This window comes from Salvia splendens, chromosome 18 (genome assembly GCF_004379255.2).
Source record: "Salvia splendens isolate huo1 chromosome 18, SspV2, whole genome shotgun sequence".
NCBI lineage: Eukaryota > Viridiplantae > Streptophyta > Magnoliopsida > Lamiales > Lamiaceae > Salvia > Salvia splendens.
Genome location: NC_056049.1, coordinates 14,880,734 through 14,907,368, shown reverse-complemented (window position 1 = coordinate 14,907,368; position 26,635 = coordinate 14,880,734). Strand labels below are relative to the sequence as shown.

At 44.3% G+C, this 26,635-nt stretch overlaps 1 protein-coding gene across 1 annotated transcript; it reads right to left on the bottom strand.

The window, feature by feature from the left end:
• Positions 1-19,797: 19,797 nt before the first annotated feature.
• On the bottom strand, positions 19,798-21,006 carry LOC121776780. The gene is made up of 2 exons (XM_042173948.1): positions 20,445-21,006; positions 19,798-20,222 (listed from the first exon to the last, which is right to left on the bottom strand). The coding sequence occupies exons 1-2, from the start codon at positions 21,004-21,006 to the stop codon at positions 19,798-19,800; spliced, it is 987 nt and encodes a 328-aa protein (XP_042029882.1).
• Between the last annotated feature and the right edge of the window lie 5,629 nt (positions 21,007-26,635).

The following is a 26,635-nucleotide window of genomic DNA, read 5'->3' as shown; positions in this document are numbered from 1 at the left end:
CACAGTCGGTCTATTAAACAAAGACTTAGAATTTGTTAAGTTACTTATACATTTAACATGCAATTAACATCCATTAAATGTAAAACATAATAATATTATGACAAAAATAATATGTTTCATTCCTTAGAAACTAAAATAAGAGGTTTACAGTATTCAATCACTCGAAAGGTGATTTCTAGTATACAAACTCTAACAATCTCCCACTTATACTCAAAACAGTTTTCGAGTATACAAAAAAATGTGCACTACGTCTAATTCTCCCACTTATACTGAAAGCGAGTTGAGGTCTTGAGCGAGTCGAACTCTCATCCCTTCAACATGGCGCTCGAACGGTTTCACCGCCAATGCCTTTGTAAAAGGATCTACCACGTTGTTCTCTGACGCAATCTTGACCACTTGTATGTCTCTTCTCTGCAATATATCTCTAATGATATGATACTTCCTATCTATGTGTTTGCTCGATTTGTGAGCCAGTGGTTCTTTCGAGTTTGCCACAACATCAGAATTGTCACAATAAATGGTGATGCTCTTGGGCAGATTCGTAACCACACCTAAGTCCCAAAAGAAGTTTTTGAGCCATACAGCCTCCTTTGCGGCCTCCGAAGCAGCCACATATTCGTCTTCCATGGTAGAGTCCGCAATGCATTTCTGCTTCACACTCTTCCAAATTACGGCACTATCTCCTAAAGTGAACACATATCTGGAAGTAGATTTTTTCAAGTCCTAATCAACTTGAAAATCTAAGTCAGTATATCCCAAAGGACAGAGCTCGGCTGCATTGTAAACTAGAGCATAGTCCTTAGTCCGTTTAAGGTACTTGAGTATGTTCTTTACGGCAGTCCAATGTCTTTGGCCCGGATTCGATTGATATCTTATCACCATCCCAACAGCAAAACAAATATCAGGCTTGTACAAAGCACATCATACATGAGAATACCAACTGCTGAAGTATATGGTATCCTTCTCATCTCTTCTATATCAGACGGTGTGGTGAGAAACCAACTTTGGCATCTTTCATGCTAAAGCGACTAAGTACAGTGTCAATGCAAGATTCTTGAGATAAGCACAACGTTCTCTTCTCACGGTTCCGAAGAACCTTGATGTTGAGAATGTGTCCCGCGTCTCCCATATCCTCTATCTCGAACTTGTTCGACAACCAAGTCCGTACTGATGACAACATCTTTTTATTGTTTCCAATTAGAAGAATTTCATCTACATATAAAACTAAGAACACAACATTTCCCTTTTCAATCTTCTTGTACAGGCAGCTTTCATTTGGGCACTTTATGAATCCAAACTTATTAACAGTTTGATCGAAACACTGGTTCCATGATCTAGATGCTTGCCTGAAGCCATAAATGGCCTTCTTAAGTTTCCAAACCATGTGTTCTTTGCCCTTCATGGCGCATCATTCGGGTTGTTCTATGTAGATGGTCTCCTCAAGACTATCGTTCAAGAGCGCAGTCTTAACGTCCATCGGTCATACATCCCAATCCATGTAAGCTGCTATAGACAAAAGTATCTGAATCGATTTGAGCATAACCACTGGGGAGAAGGTCTCATCGTAATCGACACCCTCCTTTTAGGTATACCCCTTAGCCACTAGTCTTGCCTTAAAGGCTTTTACTCGTCCATCGGGTCCACGTTTACGTTTATTTATCCACTTGCTCTCAATGGCAGTACAGCCTTCGGGTAGGACGGACAAATCGTAGACGTCTTTGTCTATCATCGATTGTAGTTCTGAATCCATTGCTTTCACCCATTCGCAATGATCGACATCCGCCTGCGCCTCTGCAAAATTCCAGGGATCTAATACATTGCTATCTGAAGAGTCCATCGATTCTCCCAAACCAATGTATATATCGGGCTCATGAGAGACCCTCCCACTGTGACGCGGCACTACAACACTTGGAGTAAAAGTTGAAGTAACGGGAATTGTTTGTTCAATAGGTACTTGTTCTTGGTTAATGAAACTTGTGACAGAAGTTAGCACGTCAAGAGCCACTTCACTGCTAGATTTATGACAGAAGCTAGCACGTCAAGAGCCACTTCACTTCACTTCCTCTAAGAATGTCGTGTTAGTGCTCATGGTGACTTTCTTATCTCAGAGACTATAGAATTCATAAGCTTTCGATCCTTCAGGGTAACCTATAAACAAACATACCTCTGTTCTAGATTCCAGCTTAGTTGGATCATTTTCCAATACATGAGCCGCAAGGTAACCTATAAACAAACATACCTCTGTTCTAGATTCCAGCTTAGTTGGATCATTTTCCAATACATGAGCCGCAACTCATATGGAGTAGTAGGAACAGATTTTGATGGTAAATTGTCTAAAATATGACTTGCAGAAAGCAAGGCATGTCCCCAAAACGAAATAGGTCATATTCATTCTTTCAGCTACGCCATTCTATCGGGGTGTGCCCGGTGCAGTCAAAATTGGGATTCTATTCCCTCTACCGATAAGTAGTCCAAAAACTCGGTGCTAAGGTATTCGCCTCTGCAATCGGATCGCAAGCTCTTGATAAGTTTTCCATGACGTGTCTTTACATATGCCTTCAATTCTTTGAACTTGTCAAAAGTTTCAGACTTGAAACGCATCAAATAAACGTGTCCAACTTTCGAACGAGCTGTAGTACTTCCTTGGCCCTATTACCTTTCACCCTAAAAGGTGTCTTAGTCATCTTGCCTTCTAAGCAGGATTCTCACGTCAAGAACAGCTCTTTCTCAAGACCTTTAATAAGGTCTTGGTCCACTAGAGAATGAATCCTTCTTTCGTTGTCATGACCAAGTCTAAGGTGCCATAAGTACGTTCGTTCATTGAACTTGAAGGTTCTTTCGTTTTCCTTGAAATTTTCGCTGTTGTATTGAGTTCTGATTTGCAATCATTAAATTGTGTAGATGTGATTGTGCATAGATTGTTTTTTCCTTGATACCACGACAGATATAAGAACCATCTTTCTTAATAACGCAATTGTCATTAAAAGAAATCGAATATTCATCAAAAACTAATTTAGAAACTGAAATTAAATTTCTTCTAAAACAAGGTATCAACAAAACATTCTTCAAAATAAAAAATCTATCACTACTAAAATGCAAATAAACGTCTCCCACTGTAACGGCTGCCACTTTTGTAGCATCGCCCAGTTGGACCTCGATCTCACGATCATATAGCCGCCTTGTCACCTGCATTAAGTCAGGATCAAAACAAATATGCCCAGTAGCTCATGTGCCAATAACCTAAGTATGAGTAGACGTCGAAGCCAAACATGACTCGACTACTAGAGTTTGGTGCATACTTGTAGCTTTGCCCGCCCTTTCTAGGACAGTCTGACTTCCAATGCCCCTTTTATCCACACTTGAAGCACTTTCCTGTTTGCTTCTTGTTTACCTTCCTTTTCTTCTTTCCCTTAGCATCCTTAGCCCCAACCTGGTTCGGCACTTTCTTCTTTCCTACGCCAGCATAGGGCCAAATGAATGATGCGTCGAACTAACCATCGCCGCCTTAGCTTGGACCATGAGATCCTCCGCCGACTGAAGTTCAGTCAACAATTCAGCCAATGTATAGTTCCTTTTGTTAATCTCAAAGTTGAGCTTGAACTGCTGAAAGCTAGGGGGTAGACTTGGAAGGATTATAGTAACTTGGGACTAGGGATCGATCATCCCTCCTAAACCTCAATTTGATTGAGGTGGCTCATCATCTCGAAGTCGTGGAGTAGTGAGCACAAACTTGTACACATCGGCCGTGAGAACGGTGTCCAAATTTTGTTTTCATTCTATGTAATTTTGATCATCGAGTTTATTTTCTTTAATAATTGCAGAAAGAGGATTGAGTGACATTTTGACAGTTTAGGTTGCACTGCAAAACAGAAGATTTACTATTTGTCATAAACCTATGTAATGAAATTGAATAGGTTAACCATACAACTTTTCAAAAATTTACAACTGTAAAATTAAAATTTTGTACCCTCAAGCAGAGGTCAATACGCATTAAAATTTTAGCATTTTTACTGGTCACAACACAGACGAATAGTTCACAGACCGCAGCACGGCATGGCCGCCAAATGTTGTCTAAGCACGACCATCAGATTTAGCATTATAAAATCTTGTTTCTACAATACACTCCCATAACAATGCTCATGTGTTGATAACAAGACCAAGCTATCTCATAAATTCTGTTTGAACTTCTGAAACTTGTAATTTGTTAGGATTATTGTCCCTCCACAGCTTGGGTGGCGATAATATTCGAAACTACTTTCTAGTTCATACTATTTATATTTGAGAAGTCCACCTATATGAACAAGCTATTTCTTAGGATTATTGTCCCCACAGTATATGTGGCGATAATATTCAGAAAATGGCTTCATAAAATTTGCGGACCAATCGATGGAGACCATATACAAAACGTGGTTTGTAATTATCGTTTAGATATTTTAGTTATGGTTTTTCATTAATTATCCTTAGGCTTATGGCAGAAAAAGGCTTAATTAAACTATATTGGTATTTAATTGACTGGATAATTAAAGCATTTATCATCTTTTAATATCTTATTTAAGGAAGTTATATTAATTTGCTATTATTCATGTCTTCTATATGATGTATCTAAAATAAATTGAATTATTTATATCTTGGACTGACATGAAAATTAAACTTAAATTAATTCCTTGTTCAAGATTATGAAGAGAATAATTATATTATTTAATGTATTACTACATATCTATCCTTTTTAGGATTCTAGATATATAATAATTAGGAAACTATTAAATTATTCTTGTCCATATAATCTAGGAATAAAATAAAATATATTTATTTCCATAGATATAGTCAATAATCAAAATATTCCTAAAATCTAGGGAAACCTTCCCAAAATATTTTATTGTTATTAAATAATAATATTTTAATGATTTCTTTTAATTTCAAGAATTAAATAATCATAAAATAATATTTCATCATTATCTCGTCGATCGAGGTTTGCACGAATCGACGACGACGAAGATCCGACATGTTCATCGTCGGACCCCTGACGCACGCAGAGTCTCAGACAACCACGCACGTCGCGGTTCAGCGCCTGGGCACGTGGTCTCGGCCAGCGGCTCGCGTGAACGCATGCTGCTCTCGTTCCTGTTGGGGATATCGCAGCGGAAATTGTAAATTAAATAAATCCATAAAAGAATCAATTTAGGAGAATATGTTGATCGATTCAATTTCATGCTTGAACATATAGAGACATATTATTGCGCAATTAATCACATACTTTAGAATTAAATTATGACGTTGAATACTTACAATTATGATTCTCCAAAGAATCGAAGTGGCTTGCTACTTCTCCACGTATAGATCTTGAAGCTTGATTGTGATTGCAAGACCAAGGATCTTCTAACCTATGACCCAACTCTAGATCTAAATTCCTTGCGGGAGGAATCTCTTAGAAATAATAAAGATCTTGAAGGAGAAGACAAGAAGGCCAAGAACACACAAAAGAGGAATTTTGAATTCCTCTATGAGAGAGAGGGCCGAAAATTCCAAGTGGGGAGGCTAGGGTGTCACTTCATATGTTGTGTGTATTTGTCACACCTCCTTCATCCCTATTTATAGAGTTTGTGATGAGCTAGGTTAGGGATCTATGGGGCATGGATTGAGCTTCTCTTATTGGGCCTTCTTTACTAACTAAATTATAACTCATAATTCAATATAAGGCCAATGGAATATTTCTTGTGTCACTATCGAAGAAATACTGACCGCCCATCCAATCCGAGATTACAAGCAATCCGGGTTAACCTCTTTAATATATTATTTCTCGTGTTTAAGACATTCTATATCCACTAATTAATTTGTACTCGGCTACGGACTTTAAATTAATTAATATTTTTTATTTCCAAGAGTGTCTAGTACGAGACGTATATTAAAATATACTTTGCTTTTCTATTATTCTTGGATTAAATCCAAACCGGCCGGGTTTCCAAACAATAGAACTTCTCTCGAACACTTCTTGGGGATATAGTCAAACCGCGCAGGCACGCGATTAAATGAAATAATAAAACTGACACCATACTAGTTAATAATTACTACTACCCAAGATATTATGAATATTGGGTTACGAAAAATCCGCACCTACTGATAAGTCAAAGCAGCGTATGATTAAATAACGTGTGTCCTATATTATTACAAAGATTAAGAATTATTACAAAGACATCGTCTTTCAGTAGATAGCAATAAAGACGTGTCTATACTTTAGATCCTTTCAATGCTATACCACATCAGTGTCACTAGTCATTCTCAAGGTAAAGAAGACTTTCGGATGGACATTGCAACCTTTCGCGATAGGTAGCCAAAGCCTATCTTAGTTGTGAAAAAGTTTTACTTCTACAAGGTTCTAGCTGGGTCACCTACGGTGATGACCTGTTCCACGACCCAACCGTCAATGTAGAAGACTTAGACTAATTTTACTTTCTGGCGTTTTAATTATATAATTAAAGACGATCAATACCCATTAAAGTAAAACACACAGCATGAAGAAAACATTTATTATTCTCATTAAATGAGGAGAGTTTACAATATACAAACAATTTATCAAATTCATAATAAACTCGAAAAATGCTCTTTAGTATATATGTTCCAACAGTTCCTACGTCGCGTCCCCTGGCCCAGCGCCCCGGCTCGTCGGGTGTCGACAGCTCTCGGCCAGCTGTCGTGTGCCCGTCTCTGCCAGGCGCGCGTCACCCGCTCCGACTGACTCAGCCAGCGTCGTGCCACGAGGCGCGTCGCTCTCGGCCTACGCGTGGTGCAGACGACCATGACCTTCCGCTTAGGGTCCGGGCTCGGTGTCTCGGCGAGTTCTCATTCAAACTCCCATGCCACGCCAGCTCCCTCCGTCGACCTTGGTGCGGCTGTCGGCTAGGGTATCTCGGTCTCGGACGGCGGCGTGCACGAGCCCACACTCGTCTGCGCGTCACCCCGTGATCATGAACCCTCAGCCCCACTACCTCGACGACCCTAGTTCGAACCCACGTAGTGCAATCCGTCTCAGCGCAAGCACCGCCGGATCGCACGTCTCGCTTGCTCGAACAATTCATGTTCTTTGATTCGATAGTTCTTGAGTTCATCATGCATAAAATAATAACAACTAAATACAAGAACATGCTTCGCGATCAAATAACATATGCATACATGAATTTCGTGAAATTTTAATCCAAATAATCAGAGCCAAAGACTGGCTCTGATACCAATTGAAGGGGTTGGCAGCGGAAGCGCATCATAAATCAATTACATAATAATTCTGATCTATTCAGCAGATTATTTAGACAAATTCTATTTGCACAATTGTCACATGTATCATGCTCATAACTTGAATTAAATCATGCTTTAAGCGTAATTGAAACCTAAAACATGTTTTTCTACGGATTAGCCATTTTACCTTGGTGATTCTCTAAAGAATCGAAAATAGCTCGCGCCTTCTCCTCGTGAAGATGTTGAGTACTACACCACGGATCTTCTGATTAGTTTCCGAACTGTATGCTGATATCAGTGTGGGCTGATGTCACCGCGATACTAGAACTTAAATAAAGAAGACAAAAATCTCTCGTGACGTAGGAGAGAAAAATCATCCCCTATTGGAAATAGGAGGGGGACGAAAAGTTTTGAGAAAATAATTAAGTATTTTCTGTCTCCTTCATTCTCCTATTTATATTAAGTTAGATATTGGGCTCAGTCAGGTATCTATGGAAGGTTTTGGATATGGCCTTCCCCAAATAGCTTTTTAGTAATTAAATTGAACTCACAATTTAATACAAGCTTATATTGGAATATTATTAGCAGTCACTACAGAAATAATATTGCACTACCCATCCAAATCCAAAATTACAAGTAATCTGGGTTTCTATTGTTTGTCGTTCATTTTCCGCACTTAAGATAGAAATGTCCATTAATTAATTAGTGTTTGTTATGGACTTAACTAATTAACATCTTATTAATTCCAAGAGTAGACTTAGCAAGAAACGTTTATTTGTTATTTATAGAATAATCAAACTCCAACTAGCTAGGTTCTTAATAATAAAGCCTTGTTTCTAGCTCCTCTTGAGGACATTATCAAACGAGACTCACCTCGCGCACGATTCAATATAATAGCAATCCTAGCACCGCTAGATATAAATCATCACTACCCAATATACCAAGATTATTGGGTTGTGAAAAACCCACACCATTTGATAAGTCAAATTTGTGCATAATCAATACCGTATACCCACTGCTAACGTACATTGATTAAGAAATAAATAATTATCAAGACATCGTCTTTAAGTAGATAGCATAAACACTTGTCTCGCTGTTAGATCCAATTCATTGCTCTACCATACCAATGTCATCTTATTTCAGTAAGGCTTAGAAATATGCTGACTGACATTGAAACATTTCACAATAGGTAGTCTAGGCCTATCTAGGTTGTGAAATTCTTATTTTTCTTTATTCAGAACTGACCGTGTTACCTTAAAGTGGACGACGCCCATAACCGGTTTACTAAAACAAAGACTTAGACTTTGTTAAGTTTCATATACATTTAAATATGCAATAAACATCTATTAAATGTAAAACATAACAACATTATGATAAAAATAATTTGTTTCATTCCTTGGAAAATAAAATAAGAGTTTTACAATATTCAATCACTCGAAAGGTTATTTCTAGTATACAAACTCTAACAATCAACACCCTAAACTTTGCATACTCATTATTTAAAAAGGAAATTTTGTATTACTAATAGGTTTATAATTAAAAAAAACTAAAAATCACTTCAAATTAGACTTAAATCATTTTATTTTATTTTTGTCTTAAAGTTTAAATAATAAGCTTAACAGCTTCACAAATGGAAAAAGAAGGATGCCTAGAACTTGTGAAGATATGCAGATAAGTACATAAACTTGAATGATAAAACTGTTCCTATGCCACACACTTAAGTATTACAGATGTCTTTAACTTCTATATTGCTTGAAAACGGAATTCATCACCTATAAGATACTACTATTTGGCTTTAACACATAATCTGAAAACCTGATGTGGACTAAATTGTCATAAGTCAAATTTGGATAAAATAAAGTGGATTAGGTGTCTAATACTAGAACTCTACGGGCACGATTGATTGCCTGGAGAGGGCAAGATGAGATAGGGTAGTCATATCGGGTTTTGTAAGATATGGCTGATAGTTCATAAGATAGCTTATCTCATTCTGGCGTTTGGTTGCCCTGAGATAATGTATAAGATAGCTTACACTGTTTTTGTTTTGCTATATGGAAACTATTGATAAGGAGCCCGATTGTCATCTTTGCCCTCAATACAATTTCATATTTCCAAGTTGGTCCTCCAAGCCCTAATTCATCCCTACCAAAATCAGAAGAGGCTGCCTAAATTATATTCGCGCGGCATTCAATTCCATTTCACTCCCGAAGCAGAAAAGCTAGTTTCTGTAAAACAAGGCCAGCTCGACGAACTCCATTCCCAAACGTGCCTGCGCCACCGCCGGGTATGTAGCTATTTACAACACCACTGTGACAAGCCATGTTAATCGATGTTTGTTGTCGGTGATTGCTTTGTGTTTTTCGATTGATTTGCTGATAGATTCAACATAAATCTCCTATACCTCAGACCCAAAAGTCAACTAAAACGGAATCATCATTTTTTAGGTTTATTGCTCTCACAATTAAAATTTCATTTTTGAGGTTTATTGCTCTATGTTCTGCGCGACATAACTAGTCCGTTTGGGAATCATCCTTTTTACATGATTAGCCTATTATACTGTAATTGCCTGGGTTGATAGGGTTTCTAATGAATTATCAATTCCGAGTTCATGTACAACTTGATTGATATGGCCTCACAACACATCGAAGGTAGCGACGACGATGGAATCCCAGAGGGTAATAGTCTGTTAGGTTTTCATAGTTGCTATTCTATTGGAAATCAGAATTATATCCGACATTCAGTTATATTGTGTGTTTTCCGATGTTAGGTAGCAAGGATTTGGCCCCAAACAGGAACGCGAAATCTGACAGGTCGAGACGTATTTGGTCAGCTCGTGAGGAAGATATCCTAATGACAACTTTAAAGGAGTTGGCAGCTAACGGATGGAAGTCCGACAATGGGTTTCGCAATGGTTACCTTGTTCGGGCGCGGGAGGCGATAAAGAATGAATTTCCAAAGACCGATATACTGCCAAACCCTCATATCAACTCAAAAATAACTACTTGGAAGAGGAACTACGGATCACTTAAGATGATGCTTAACTACAACGGCATTGGCTTCAATTCGGATGGTACCTACCGAATTGAATGTGATGACGAGCAATGGGCGCTATTTTGTAAGGTATGTATTATGTTATTCGAAACCATGTTGCAAACTGAAATTTTGCGAGATGCACTTTACTAGTTGATGATATAAGTTACAACATGACTTTATTTATAACCATCATTGAGTTAGTTCCATTTATATAAGCGTGTCTAATTGTTAATATTTGTTGTGTGATTGTTTACGTCCAGAAAGACAGACATGCCAAGTATATGCGGAACAAATCGTGGCCTTAATACGAAGATTGGAAGGACGTTTTTGGAAATGACCGTGCTGATGGTGAGAAGCGTATAGACGTTGGTGCTGCTGCGGGGACCATTTACGGGAACAAAGATGAAGCTCCAGCCGCAGATGAGACATCCACCCACATGAGTTTACAAGATCTATTTCCTGACATGATCTTCCCGGAAGGGGTCCTGCCTGAGATGATTGATGAGAGCCAATCCGCCACCGAAGGTGGAGGGCCTGGATCTGCTGTTGATGTTGGTGTGGGTGCAGGAGGAGAGGCAGTAGGGGGGACAGGAACCACGATAGGGGCTGCTTCTGGATCAGGTTCTATGGGAGGAAAAAAAGTTTCCAAGAAGGTGCTCAAGAAGCAAAAAGTAGAAGACAAGATGGATGGAGTTATAACTCTCATGGGTCAGATTCACACAGACACAAATGAACGTTTGAAAGAGATTTCGAATAGGATTGGTTATGAGTTCGATCTGAGCAACAAGAGGTCTGAGGTCTTTGATCAACTGAAAGGTATTCCACGCTTATCTCTCAAGCTACAGTTCTATATTTCAAAGAAACTTGTTAAAGAACCCGAACTCCTTGATCTGTTTCGGGGCTTGCCCGAAACTGCTCGTGCAGCCTTTGTGTTTGATCTCTTGGAAGCCGACGAAAAGTTGTAAGCATTAACGGCATGCCGATGTGGTTTGTGGTCTTTTATGAAAAGTTTCATTTTGCTAATTACTACCTCATTCTGTTTGAAATGAGAGAACTATGTAGTAAAGTTATTTTGAAACCAGTTGGCGATGCATTTATAGTTCTACTAAATCTATTCTTAACAACATACCTCTATATTTACATGCTTTCTATGGTAATACTTAAAATGCCTTTTACCATTTTTTATAGTGTTCTCTAATTTAAATAAGTTTGATGGTAATACCGATTATTTAGGGAACTGATTAGGAAGATTTAATCGACGTTAGTGGTGCATTATGAATCAGTCAAAGATTTAAGAATAAATGCTGTTTTTTTTGGAATTAAAATCAACGTAAATACAACGCATATACTGCCAAGGATCGAGCGTTGGTTGTTGGTCCTAACATGGGACAAGTGTTCTTGGAGAGTGTGGGAGTCAACTATCCTAAAATGGTAGAAACAACAAATCCACTTTTTGAAAGCTCCTTGGCGCCATTCCATCCCGGACCCTCACGTGATGCCCTAGCCGTTACACCCCCAATGCATCCAAAATTGAACCCCATTTTGCAGCTAGCATCCCTAGAGTCGGCCGAGATGCTCGATACTATGGCGGCCCAACCTTTACTCGCCGGCAAACATCCGATAGACGAACAACCAAAGGACAACCACCTCCTTCAACTCCCTTGGATGACCGATACACCAACAGCACCTCCTATGGTTGACAATGGCCCATCCTTAGCCGACTTCCCCACTCTAGAGCGTGGTCGTACTTGGAAAATTCGGGAATCCTTCGAGAATGGTCTGGTGTGCACTAACCCGAGGGCAAGGCCACAAGCCAACCGTAACGAGCAAGGTGTTGTGCCTACGAACCCGCCATTGTTGATCGGCTCTAACCATGCTAAGGACGGTGAGGGTGGGCCGTGAGACGTTGATGTGCCAATGGCCGAGGCAAGCTCGGACCCGAGGGACAAAGGGCGCTGGAGGGCCGATTCATCCGGCACGATAACCGGGGATAAACAAGAGGGCTCACCTAGCAACGTTAGGCTCGACGGGACGGGAGCCGCTGAGGGGCACACGACCAACCCAAGGTCCATGGCGGATATGGTTCGGGAAGGTCCGAGCTCCGAGGGTCACCAAGCCTTTGTCTCGGAAAATATTCTAAATATTGGCTATGCTACCACATCAAATGGGCTCCCATTGATTTATTTCTCATCATCGGAGACACAAAAATTGGCAACGAGTCTCGGCCATGCTATCGTCGGTAAGTTCTCCCATTCTATTCCGGCTTTGCACCAAATACAAAAAGCACTTGATAATATCAAATTTAGTCGAGGCTTTACATGGAAGTATATTAATGCAAAACATGTTCTTGTTCAATTTGAGGATATTGCGGACTATGCTAGGCTGCTTGGTGGCCCCAAGGGGACCCCGGTGTGGTATGTTGATCGACATCCTATGCGAGTCTTCAAATGGGAGCCGGATTTTGATGCATATTGTGAATCCCCGATAGCGGCAATTTGGTGTAACCTAATTGGCCTCCCCATCCACCTGTTTGACCAATCAGCCCTTCTTGCCATCGGAAAACTCCTTGGGACCCCTATCCAAGTGGATCGAGCTACAGCCAACAAGACACGGTTATCCTTTGCCCGAATTTGCATCGAGATCGACATAACGAGGCCACCACCTGAGGAGATCATCCTTGACATTTGTGGGCGTGAAACCGTGCAACAAGTGAGGTGGGATAAGATCCTGGCATATTGTAGCGAGTGTAGGCACATGGGCATAAAAGTGAGGCTTGTTATGCGGCGGGTAAAGCGGTCCGACCCCCGAAGAGGAACTACAATATTACCACGCCGAGACAACCACACCAAGGGGCACAAGGTTCGAAGGGAGGATATGACCAACCGAAGGAAAACTTGAACAGCAAGGAGGGGAAACAACATTGGAGACCCAAAGAAACGGAAGCTCAACCGATCATAACAACAAGCAATAGAGATACGAATGATGGAGTTTGGCAAGGACCGGATGTCATGGGCGCTTTGCATGAGGATGGCCCCGTGGATTAGGCCCTTCGAGCCGACGAGGGTGACAAGAGCTGGAGTGCAACCCATTCGCATTGTAGGGGCTCAGCTTTCACACCCTTTCATCATGGGAAAGGCCGAGGGAACAAGGCAAAAGGAGATACAAGTAACCACCGGGTCACACCCTCGTCCAGGGTTGGAGGACGGCGCGACGAAGATTCAGCCTCGGGTGATCTAGTGAGGCCGAAAGGCTCGTTCAAACCTTTCGATCTAAAAAGGTCCGAAGCACAAGAGGTGAAGAACCAAATGAGCACCAATCGATATTTCTCCCTAATGGAGCGGGAGAATTTCGTGGATAATGACTTGGAAGACACGGATGAAGGGGGGGAGAACTTTCCTCTCAAGGATGACGAAGGTGGAAACACTCCCATGCTTATGGAGGTGAAGACATGCCAAGAGAGGAATGACCTTCAAATCATTGAATTTCAAGGGGGGCCTTCACACCCGCCGGGTACGGACTCCTTTTGTTAATCATGTCAATACATCTTCTGTTTTGGAACGTTAGGGGGATCGCGAACGCGTCAACCCAAAACGTCCTAAAAAGACTAATTAAATCTCATAATATTTACTTTCTTGCAATAATGGAGCCGCTTACAACCCCTAACCCGGACAAATTCTCAAAGAAATTGGGGCTGATCTACAAGGGGTCAAATATCAACGGGAAGATTTGAATTTTTGTAGAGGAAGGAGCTAACTTCGAAGTTGGGGATGACTCGGAACAGTTGCTCCATGGGCAGCTCACTTGCCCGCGGCTACCAACACCTATTGAGATCTCGGCTGTATATGCTAAGTGTACGAGAGGGAAGCGGCTTGCACTGTGGGACAAGATGAGAGACGTCACCCAAATGTCGGAAGGGAGGCCTTGGTTCATTGGAGGGGACTTCAACACCATCCTTTCCACTCGCGATAGGACGGGAAGTGACACCAATCGGCAAGTGGAGATGGTTGACTTCACCGAGGCAATAGAGGATTGCCGATTATTGGACCCAGGCTTTGATGGCTCGGACTACACCTGGGCAAAGAATGGCCTCATGGAAAGATTGGATAGAGTGCTGGTCAGCGAAATGTCAACCCAGCTTTTTGACGCAATTAGAGTCACTAATCTTCCCCGGGTAGCCTCGGATCATGGGCCAATACTCGTCCGGTACAGAATGCCGAACAACCTAGGGGTGGAAGAGCGTTCCAGTTCCAAAACATGTGGGTGCGGCATGAGGGGTTTGCTGATTTGGTACGAGGAGATTGGATGGCTCACACGGAGGCTACAGGCCTACTCAACTTGAAGATCAAGTTAGCAAGGATTAAACAGACATTCAAATGGTGGAACAAAGAGGTTTTCGGGAATATCCACGCCAACCTCAAAGCATGTGAAGAGAATATTGCCGTGGCTCAATCTAAGTTCGAGGAAGACCCCTCGGCCCGGAACAGAATGGAGATCAACAAACAAATAGCTGAGTACATCCTTCTTCTCAATATTGAAGAAGACTTCTGGCGCCAGAAAGCGGCTCTCCGTTGGCTGGAAGAGGGTGATAAAGACACTAGGTTCTATCAAAGTTGGGTGAAGCAAAAGAGAATTCGGTTGCGAATCCACAAGATTAATGCTAATGGGAGGGAGCTCACGGATGACCTTGAAATCAAAGACTCGGCGGTCGAGTTATATCAAAACCTCCTTGCGCCAACTTACCCGGAGTTGGCTGCCCCGAACCTAGACCTCCTGCAACAACTTCCCCCCTCGGAGCAATTGGAGGATCTCTCCAAGCCGCCAGATGCGGATGAAGTGAAAAGGGCGGTTTTTGACATCTCAGGAAATAGTGCCCCCGGGCTGAATGGGTTCTCGGCCTTGTTCTACCAAGCTTGTTGGGGAATCGTGGGGCCAGATGTAGTGGATGCGGTTAGGCAATTTTCTGTGGGGCCTTCCTCCCCCGATGTTTCACAACAACAAGTATTGTTCTCATCCCTAAGAAGCCGTCCCCCGACACTTGGGGAGACTATCGGCCCATCAGCTTGTGCAACGTCATCAATAAGGTGATTACAAAAGTCCTCACGAAGAGACTCGCACCCTTTCTACCACGTGTCGTCTCACCGAATCAAAGCGGGTTCGTAAAGGGGAGGCTGCTAAATGACAATGTGCTCCTCGCACAGGAAATGTTCCATGAACTTGGCCGATGCACCCCAGCCCTGAACGTTGCAATCAAGATTGACATGGCTAAGACCTATGATCGGGTGCAATGGCCCTTTCTGCTCAAGGTCCTTAAGCAAATGGGATTCCCAGGCCCTTGGATTGTGCTTATTGAAAGATGCATTGGAACTTGCTGGTTCTCAATCCACATTAATGGCTCCCCAGTAGGTTTCTTCAAATCCACCCGCGGGCTCAGGCAAGGTGATCCCATCTCCCCTGCCCTCTTTGTTTTAGCAGCAGATTAACTCTCACGCACCCTCGACAGGCTTATTCTTGGGCACAAAGAGATGACCCTCAAAGCCAGTCGTGGAAGCTTAGAGATCAGCCACCTTGCATATGCTGACGACATCATTATTTTCACGCAAGCGGCCACGACATCCCTCAGGAGGCTTTATTTGGGGGTTCCAATTTATCGAGGTGTGAAGCGCTCGGATATGGTTATGTTCCTACGGGAAAAGATAGCGGCTAGGATCTCAGGGTGGGCCTATCGACACCTTTCTTTCGGGGGGAGACTCACACTGATCAAGAGCACGCTTGAGGCGGTCCCACTGCATATCATTCAAGCAATCGAGCCTACGAGTGGAGCCCTCAAGCAGCTGGACCAGCAAATGGCTCGCTTCTTCTGGGGATCGACTACTGATAAGAAAAGGACACACTGGATTGGCTGGGACCAAATCTGCCTCCCCACGGCCGAAGGGGGCCTTGGTATCCGCAACCTTAAAGAGGTACTTCGTGCTTTCAATATTAAACTTTGGTGGAGGTTTCATGAACAAAATTCCTTGTGGGCACAATACATGATGGCCAAATATTGCCACAAAGCATCCGCTCTAAAATCTAGAGCGTCCGGAAGGCATAGCCCGATGTGGAAAAGGTTGCTAAAGGTGCGGCATCAAGCTCATCCCCACGTTAGATGGGTGGTGGGACTGAGGGAGCTAGGCTTTGACGACCGGGGCTCCCCCTTGACTATGGTTTCAGATTTCATCCGGGATGGGACATGGGACGAGGCCAAGTTACACATGCTCCAGGACCAAGCTGGCCTCCCTCAACAAGCTATAGCACATATCCTTGACACTCCAATTATCCCGAGGGAGCCGGACACCCCGCGATGGGTCCTCTCCCGGATGGTCAAATTCTCTTTGGCCACGACATGGGAAACCATTCACTCACAAAGGCCAATCATCCCGGGGCTTGATGATATTTGGAAAGCCAGTCTCACCAAGTCAATTGCAATTTTCAATTGGCGCCTCTTGTCGAATCGGATCCCGGTTGACACAAAACTCCAATGGAGAGGGATTGAGATGGCATCCAAATGCCAATGCTACCCTATTGGACTGAACGTTGAATCCTTGCAACACCTTTTTATTCAAGGCCGTGGGGCAACTAGCATATGGAGGGAATTTGACGGGTGGTTCGTGGGATCTTCTCCGCCGATCAGAATCAATGATACAATCCCGGAGAGAGTCGACGTGTGGTCACGAAGGACACAACAACAAGATAAGAAACACTTGTGCCATGCCTTGCCATACCTCATCATGTGGTTCATTTGGGCGGAATGAAATAGGAGCCGACATGACCAAGTCCCCTTCAAACCTTACAATGTGATATGGCAAGTTCAAACCTTCATCCGGAATGGTATGGCTATTGGTACCATCAAGCCGAAGCATTGGAGAGGCATGCTCTTGAAGATGAATGTCCCAAGCCAAGTCGAGTCGCGAAGGCCAAGACCGCTTGCCATGCAAGTCAAGTGGCACCCCCCGGACCAGCCCTGGATAAAGATTAACACGGATGGTGCAATTTCGTCGGTGACGGGCAAGGCCAGAGGAGGAGGGGTAGTCCGAGAGGATACCGGGAAAGTCCTTGCCGCATTCGCTACCCCACTCGACTCTCAATCAGCCCTTGAGGCCGAACTTATGGCCATCCACCACGGCCTCGTCATAGCCAAGGAGTTCAATCGGCCTATATGGATTGAATCAGATTCTGAACAAACCATCAAGTTCTTCAATGGTACAACACCACATCCGAGCCACCTTCATCCACCGGGAGAGAAACAAAGCGGCTGATTGGTTAGCCAAGATGGGACTGGACCTTTCAAGCTTCCGTCACATGTAGGAACAAACGATCCCTAGAATGCTCAAAGCCATTATCCGTAGGGACGAGATGGGCCTCCCCAACATTCGAGTCCGGAATGAAGATCGCGAGTAAACAAGGGGCCGAGGAGGGATGGTTTGATCATGAGCTCAACGGACGCTGGAGAGTATGGTGGTGTCGCGCTACCCATGGCATGTCCCCCTCTTACTCTTATAGCGTAATTGTTCTAGTGGTTCTTTGTAATTATTTTTGGTTTCCCTAGACTTAGATGGTTCGTCCTTCTTGTATCTGCTTTGCAATATAGGGATGAGGGACCCACGAACCCTCTACCGTGAAGGTGTTTGATTAAAAAAAAAGATTCCATCCGTACGTGGAGAGATTTCAGGTTGGAGTTCCTGGATTACTTTTTCCCTTCGAACAAGACGAACGCCCTCAAGAAGGAAATCGTGGAGTGTAAGCAGGAGTACGACGAGTCTCTAAGTCAATATTGGTCGCGGTTTAAAGGATTGTTAGATGCTTGCCCGAATCTTAGGATGATTGAGGCAAAGATTAATTATCTGTTCTATGAAGGAGCAAACCCAGATTTAGTACTTGGCCTCACTTCTGATTTTCATCCTCCGGACCCGGGAAATCTCTGGAGCATTGGGCAGTTCCCCCGTGACTAAGTAGTTCGCTAAGTCAGCGAACCATGGTTCCACATTCAGCTGGTACTTCCCTTTGTTAGAAACTCCAGCTCCAGTTGCGGCCATCACCTTACCCAACGAATAAGGCTCGAAGGTTCCCCTGTAAAGTACAGATGTTCTTCTGGGAACGCATCTGGTATAACCTCTTCAGTATCCCCTTGGAAAATTCTGCTGAGATGATCAGCTACCTTGTTCTCGGTACCCTTCTTGTCCTTAACTTCCCAATCAAACTCTTGGAGTAACAACACCCATTGGATCAACCGTGGCTTGGACTCCTTTTTTGCCAGTAAATATTTTAACGCTACATGGTCGGTGAATACGATTACCTTCGACCCCAATAAGTATGGTAAGAATTTCTCGAAGGAATACACGATAGCTAGCATCTCCTTTTCCGTAGTGTCATAATTATTCTGGGCTTGATTCAGGGTCTTTGATGCGTAGAAAATTACATAGTTCTTCCCTTCAATTCTTTGACCTAGGACTGCTCCGACAGCGAAGTCACTGGCATCACACATTACCTCGAAGGGGTAATTCCAGTCTGGAGCTCTGATAATAGGGGCTAATACAAGCCTTTCTTTCAGAAGTTGGAAGGCCCCTTGATATGCCTCGTCAAAGTTGGAGTCTACGTCATTCTGCAGGAGGCGGGTAAGTGGTTGTGCGATTTTTGCAAAGTCTTTAATGAATCTCTGGTAGAATCCAGCATGACCCAAAAATCCCCTTATTTCCTTCTAATTCGTAGGGTATGGAAGTTTTGAGATCACGTCCACTTTCGCCATATCCACCTGAATACCTTTTTGCGAGACCACGTGTCCCTGAACAATCCCCTCCTGCACCATAAAGTGGCACTTTTCTAAATTCAGAACTAGATTTTTCTCTCTGCATCTTTGTAATACCTGATCCAAATTGGCAAGACAGGCCTCAAAAGAATTCTCGTAGACCGTGAAGTCATCCATTAAGATTTCGATACATTTCTCCAACAGGTCTGAGAAAATACTCATCATGCACCTCTGAAAAGTGTCTAGCGCAGTGCACAATCCGAAGGGCATTCTCCTATATGCGTACGCCCAAACGGGCATGTGAAGGTTGTTTTTTCCTGATCTTCCGGATCAAGGTAAATTTGGAAGTATCCACTGTATCCGTCCAGAAAACAGAAAAACTTCTTACCTGCCAATCTTTCCAACATTTGATCTATGAATGGTTACAGAAAATGGTCTTTCCGTGTAGCCTCATTCAATTTCCGATAGTCTATGCACATCCGCCAACCGGTCACTAATCTTGTGGGCACTAACTCATTCTTCTCATTTGTAACCACTTGGATGCCGGACTTCTTAGGTACCATATGGATTGGGCTCACCTATTTACTGTAGGGAATGGAGTATATGATACCCAGCGACAGTAGCTTGAGTACTTCTTTAAGAACCTACTCTCTCATATTCGGATTCAACTTCCTCTGCGGGTCTCTGGGAGGTTTGGCTCCATCCTCCAGACGAATATGGTGCATGCAGAGATCAGTACTGATGCCCACCAGATCTTATTGAGTCCATCCTATGGCTGTCTTATTCCTCCTGTGCACTTCCAATAACTCTTCTTCCTGCTTCCGAGTCAGGTTGCTGTTGATGATTACCGGGAACATCTCGTAGTCTTCCAAATTAGCATATCTGAGGCCTGGGGGTAATGTCTTCAGTTCCTTCTTTGTCGCACTTGTCTCCTGGGGCAATGGATTCTTCTTTGTCTCCTTGGTAATAAATCCTTCAGGTGCTGGTGAATGTCCCCCATTAGCGACACGGACCAATTCCTTAGATCTGGCAAATTCAAGACTTTTGCAAAATTCCAAAATTGCCTCTGCTAAGTCTTCATCCGTCATTCCCAGTGTGTTAACTGCTTCGCACCAATTGGCGACCTCCTTGTCAATGGAGTGACTCAACTCTGAATTTTCCACTTGTTCTTGCATCAACTCTGTCTCAAGAAATTCTTGGACCAGGGGGTTAATCATATCCAGAGCATGCATATTTTCTATATCCAATGGCTTCTTTATAGCCTCATCAATGTTAAAAGTAAACTTCTCCCCATGATAATCTAAAGAAATGGTTCCATCAAACACATCGATGATTGTCTTAGTGGTGCGTAAAAATGGTCTTCCTAAAAGCACTCCGCTAGACTCAGCAGACTGGTACTCACTCATCTTGATAACATGGAAGTCAGCAGGGTACAAAAAATCATGCAGCTCAACGATTACATTCTCTAAAACGCCCTCAGGACTGATGCATGACCTATCAGCTAACTGAATTACCAACTTCGTATCCACCATTCTTACTCCCTCCAATTTCTTATAAAGCGAAAGAGGTAAAACATTTATCGAAGTACCTAAGTCACACATGGCATGCTCAACCTTAATGTTCCCAATAGAGATAGGGAGAGTGAACATACCTAGGTTAGTACGCTTGGAGGGCATCCTCCTCTTCTCAATCACTGCCGACACGGTTTCCCCAATCACAATCTTAGCAATGGGTTTGATCTTCCCAGCGATGAACCCCTTGATAAACTTGCTGAAAATGGGCAGCTTTAAAGCTTGGAGAAACCGTAGATTTATTTCCACCTTCCCAAAAATTTCCATGAAGTCCCCTGGATCCTTCTTTTTCTTCCTAGGCTCACCTCTGTGGGGAAAAGGTTTCACTTGCCTTTCATTGTTGCTAACGTTTCCCTTGGAAGATTCTCCCATTTCTCTCCTGATTTCTTCCATCTCCGCCTCAACTCATGGACCTGGGAAATATTGATCAGCTGCTCGGGGTATTGCTTCCTCTCTGTTTGTACTCTGGTCATCGTCCTCTGTTCTGACCTCCCCCCCTTTTTTTTAATCAAACACCTTCACGGTGGAGTGTTCGTGGGTCCCTCATCCCTATATTTCAAAAGGAGTTGTATACAAAACGTGGCCACACCCGAAAGTAATGTGCCTACACAAAAATTAGGAGTAGTATGTGGTCCGGTTCCACAAACCCGGACCTCATCATACTCCCTTTCAAAAGGCAAAATACAATTCAGCACAAACCAAAGACTATACATTCCTTTCATCCAACACTCGAGCCTATTCTTCGTCTTCATTTTGGACCCCAATGTTCGGAATTCCCATTGCATCCATCCTAATCATCTCTGTGAGGTGCGTTGGTGCCGTGAGGGCATTCATACGGCAGTAGTCATTTCTTTCTAATCCCATTTTGGTGAGGAGATCTCCTGCTCTATTCCCTTCCCGGTGGATGAAGGTGATACGAGTGTTCTGTTGGCGCTTGAGGATTGCGAGTCGCGCCATCGCCGGGCTAATATGGGCCGGTCCCCAGCATGAGCCATTAAGGAGCTTGACCGCTTGTTGTGCATCCGACTCAACCCATATAGGCCTTCTGAATTCTGCGGCGAGTGTCAACCCGAATTAGATGGCCAGCAGCTCCGCTTCGAGGGATGAGTGAGCCTCGAGTGGGGAGGCAAAGGATACAAGCATGTTGCTCTCCTGGTCACGAACAATTCCTCCCCCCCGGCTTTATCTGTTGAGTTTCATCCACGGTTCATCCGGCGGGTTCCATTTGACCACCATCGCAAGGGGCCTGGTCCTCCGTGGCTCGGCCTGACTTGGGACATTGATCTTGAGGCAGACTCCTTTCCAATGCTTGGGTTTGTAGGATCCGTTGGCCATGCTATTTCTAAGAAACATTTGCACTTGCCATACCACATTGAAAGGCTTAAATCGCTCCGCCCAAATGAACCAGAGAATAAGGTACGGCATTGCGCGGCTGAGGTGTTTCTTACCGGGTTGTTGGACTCTCCGTGCCCAAACTTCGAGCCTTTCTGGGATAGTGTCATTGATCCGGAGGGGTCGTGAAGTTCCCTCGAACCAGGAGTCAAACTCCCTCCACACACCGCGGGCGCCAGCCCCTTGGATGAAGAGATGCTGAAGTGATTCGATGTCCGTCTATGAGGGAAGCATTGACATTAAGATGCCATTTCCATTCTTGTCCATTGTAGCTTCGTATCCACCGGTATTCGGTTGGAAATGAGTCTCCATATGAAGATAGCAATAGAAGACGTGAGGCCCGCTTTCGATATGTCATCAAGGCCTTGGATGATAGGTCTTTGAGTTCGGATGGTCTCCCAAGTTGATGCTAGTGAAAACTCCCCATTGTTAGATAACCTCCATCTCGACACATCCGGCCCCTCCGGGATGATTGGCGTGCCAAGGATCTTCCGGACGATGTGTTGTGCAAAGCCGGCTTGCGCTTGGAGAATCCGCAACTTGGTTTCATTCCAAGCACCATCAATGATGTAATCAGCAAAATGAACAAGAGGGCCTCCCCTATCATCGAGACTAAGTTCCCTCAAAGGAACCTCTCCAAGCCATAAATCATCCCAAAATAAAATCTTTCCTTCTCCCACCCCCCATCGAATGTGCGGTTGTGCCTGCGCCCGAGCCTTCAAAAGCCTCTTCCAGGTAGGGCTACACCTCCCCGAGGCTCTAGCTGTGAGTGGGGACGCCTTATGATAATATTTAGCCATCATGTACATAGCCCAAAGGGAGTTTTGTTCCCGGAACCTCCACCATAATTTTATATTAAAGGCACGTAAGACCTCCTTGATCTTCCCAATGCCCAATCCCCCTTCGGCCGTGGGTAGGCAAACCTGGTCCCATCCTATCCAGTGCGTCCTTTTCTTCTCATTACTCGACCCCCAAAAGAAAAGAGCCACTTGCTGATCTAATTGGTTGAGGGCGCCGCCGGTTGGCTCGATAGCTTGAAAAATATGTAAGGGGATCGCCTCAAGTGTGCTTTTTATCAAGGTGAGTCTCCCCCCAAAGGAAAGGTGCCGATGAGCCCACCCAGAGATCCTAGCCGAGATTTTCTCTCGAAGGAACATGAACATATTCGTGCGCTTCACCCCCCGGTAAATATGGACTCCAAGGTAAAGGAAAGGGAACGTACCTCGGGAGAAGCCTCCTATCCTTTGGATTATGTTTGACCAGCCTTCATGCGCCTAAAAAATGTAGCAGTTGCTCTTGCCGAGGTTGATTTGTTGTCCGGACACCTCGGCATAATGATCAAGACAAGCACGCAGCCTCCGGAGGGGGTTCACGGCCGCTTGCGTGAAGATGATGATGTCGTCGGCATAGGCGCGACGTGGCTGATCTCCATGCTGCCTCGGGTTGCTTTGTATGTCATCTCTTTGTTTCCGAGGATAAGTTTATCAAGTGATCTCGAGAGATAGTCCGTAGCAAGGATGAAGAGGGCGGGGGAAATGGGGTCCCCTTGCCTAAGCCCACGAGTGGATTTGATGAAACCTGTCGGAGCCCCATTAATAAGGATCGAGAACCAGCATGTCCCAATGCACCTTTCGATGAGCGCCACCCAAGGCTCGGGGAAGCCCATTTGCTTGTGGATTTTTAGGAGGAACGGCCATTGAACCCGATCATAGGCCTTAGCCATGTCAATCTTGATAGCAACATTAGGGGCTGGTGTACTTCTATGGAGCTCATGGAACATCTCCTGTGCAAGAAGCACATTGTCATTGAGAAGCCTCCCTTTGACAAACCCGCTTTGATTCGGTGCGACAATACATGGAAGGAATGAGGCGAGCCGCCTCGTGAGGACTTTAGTAATCACCTTGTTGATCACGTTACAAAAGCTAATGGGTCTATAGTCTCCCCAAGTCTCGGGAATAGGCTTCTTGGGGATGAGTACTATATTCGTGGCCGTGAAGCTTCGGGGAAGGAAAGCCCCACCAAAAAATTGCCTAACCGCTTCCACCACGTCTGGTCCCACAATGCCCCAGCAAGCTTGGAAGAACAGAGCCGAGAAGCCATCCGGGTCAGTGCACTGTTGGCCGAGATATCGAAGACCGCTCGTTTCACCTCATCCGTATCCGGAGGTTTGGGGAGGCCCGCCAAATGCTCCGAGGGTGGGAGTTGATGTAAGAGGCTGAGGTCCGGATCCGAAAGCTCCGGGTAGCTTGGGGCTAGGAGGTTTTGAAAGAACTCAACCTCCGATTCTCTGATGGCCGTGTCATCCGTGAGTTCGCGCCCATTAGCGTTAATCTTGTGGATACGTAGCCGAATCCTCTTCTGCTTCACCCAACTTTGGTAAAATCTAGTGTTTTTATCCCCTTCTTCCAGCCAACGGAGGGCCGCCTTCTGACGCCAAAAGTCTTCCTCCATCTTAAGAAGAAGGATGTACTCAGCAATTAGTTTGTTGACCTCCGTTCTATTCCGGGCCGAAGGTTCACCTTCAAACTCCAATTGAGCCAATGCAATGTTCTCTTCACAAGTTTTGAGGTTGGCGTGTATATTCCCAAAACTTCTTTGTTCCACCTTTTAAACGTTTTTTTGATCCTTGCTAGCTTGATCTTCAAGTTGAGGAGGCCATCAGCCTCCGTGGGAGCCATCCAATCTTCTTGCACCAATGCACCAAATCCCTCATGCCGAACCCACATGTTTTGGAGTCGGAACGCTCAACCACCCCCGTGGGTATTAGGAAGTCTACATCTGACGAGGAGAGGCCCGTGATCCGAAGCTATACGGGGGAGGTTTGTGACCCTTATTGCATCAAACATTTTGGACGTCATCTCACTAATCAGCACCCTATCCAATCTTTCTATGAGGCCGTTCTTAGCCCAGGTAAATTCAGACCCATCGTAGCCTGGGTCCATTAGTCTGCAATCCTCAATAGCCTCGGGGAAATCAACCATTTCAGCCTGACGGTTTGTGTCGCTCCCCGTCCTATCTCGAGTGGAGAGGATTGTGTTGAAGTTCCCTCCAATAAACCACGGTATTCCTTCCGAGTCTTGGGTAATATCCCTCATCTTTTCCCAAAGGGCATACCGCTCTCCTCTCATGCATTTGGCATACACGGCCGAGATCATAATAGGGGTTGAAATCCGAGGACAGGTGAACCTCCCATGCAGCAGCTGTTCCGAGTCATCCATCACAACAAAATCCATCCCTTCCTCCATAAAAATCCAGATTTTCCCATTGATGTTCGACCCCTTGTAGGACAGCCCCAACACTTTCGAAAATTTGTCCGGGTTAGGGGGGGTAAGCAGCTCCATTATTGGAAGAAAACAAATATTATGAGATTTAATTAGTCTTTTTAGGACGTTTTGGGTTGACGCGTTCGCGATTCCGCTAGCGTTCCAAAATAGAAAATTTAATGACATGATTAACAAGAGGAGTTCGTACCCGGCGGGATTGACGCCTTCCCCTTGGAATTCAATGATTTGAAGGTCATTCCCTCCTTGAGATGCCGCGGCCTCCAAAAGGGCGGGATTGGCTCCATCATCGATTTCATTGTGGGAAATGGTATCTTCCCAATTTTCCTCGTCTTCCATATCATTCTCCATGAAGTTCTCTTGAGCCATGAGGGAGAAATATCGATTGGTACTCATGTGACTTGATGACCCTTGTGCCTCGGTTTTCTCTAAATCGAAGGGTTTAAAATAGCCTTTCGGTTGCACTAGGTCACCCGAGGCCGGGTTCACTTCTCGCCGAGCCATATCCGCTCCTCTTGGCTTACCCCCGCGCCCACTTCCAAATGATGGGAATTTAGCGAGTATCCCTTTAGGTCGATTGGCGTTTTGCTCATCATGGATGATGATCATGTCTTTACTCCCCGCACCTTGCATATCACCCAAAAAGTCCGGCCCCGACCACTCCGCCCCCGAATGCACATTGGCTTTCAGGTTCATCCGGATGTTACCTTCCTTTCCCTAGTGTTTCCCTTGTTGTTTCCATTCCATGTTATTATCGGTTTGCCTCGGTTCAGCATTGTTCTTCTTAGCTCCTATTCCTCCATGTTGTGGCTGTTTAGGTGTTGCTACGTTGTAGTTTCGCTTCAGAGGTCGATCCGCCTTCCCGGAAGCATAACAAACTTCACTTTTGTGACCGACATGTTTGCATTCTCCACAGTAGGACGGGATCTTATCCCACTTTACTTGCTGCACCAAAGGGCTCCCACAAATGTCAAGGATGATCTCGTCGGGTGGCGGCTTTGTGATGTCGATCTCAATGCATAGCCGCGCAAAGGAGAGTCTCGATTTGTTGGCCATTGTTCTATCTACTTGGATCGGGTTACCAAGGAGTTTCCCAATGGCATAGAGGGCTGATTGATCATAAAGGTGGATCGGGAGTCCAATTAGGTTGCACCATATCGCCGCAATTGGATACTCACAATAGGCGTCAAAGTCCGGAGACCATTTGAAGACTCTCATCGGATGGCGATCAATGAACCACACCGGTGTCCCTTTGGGTCCACTAAGGAGCCGAGCATAATCCGTCATGTCCTCAAATTGAACAAGAATATTGTTGGCGTTGATATATTTCCAAGTATAGCCACGGCAAA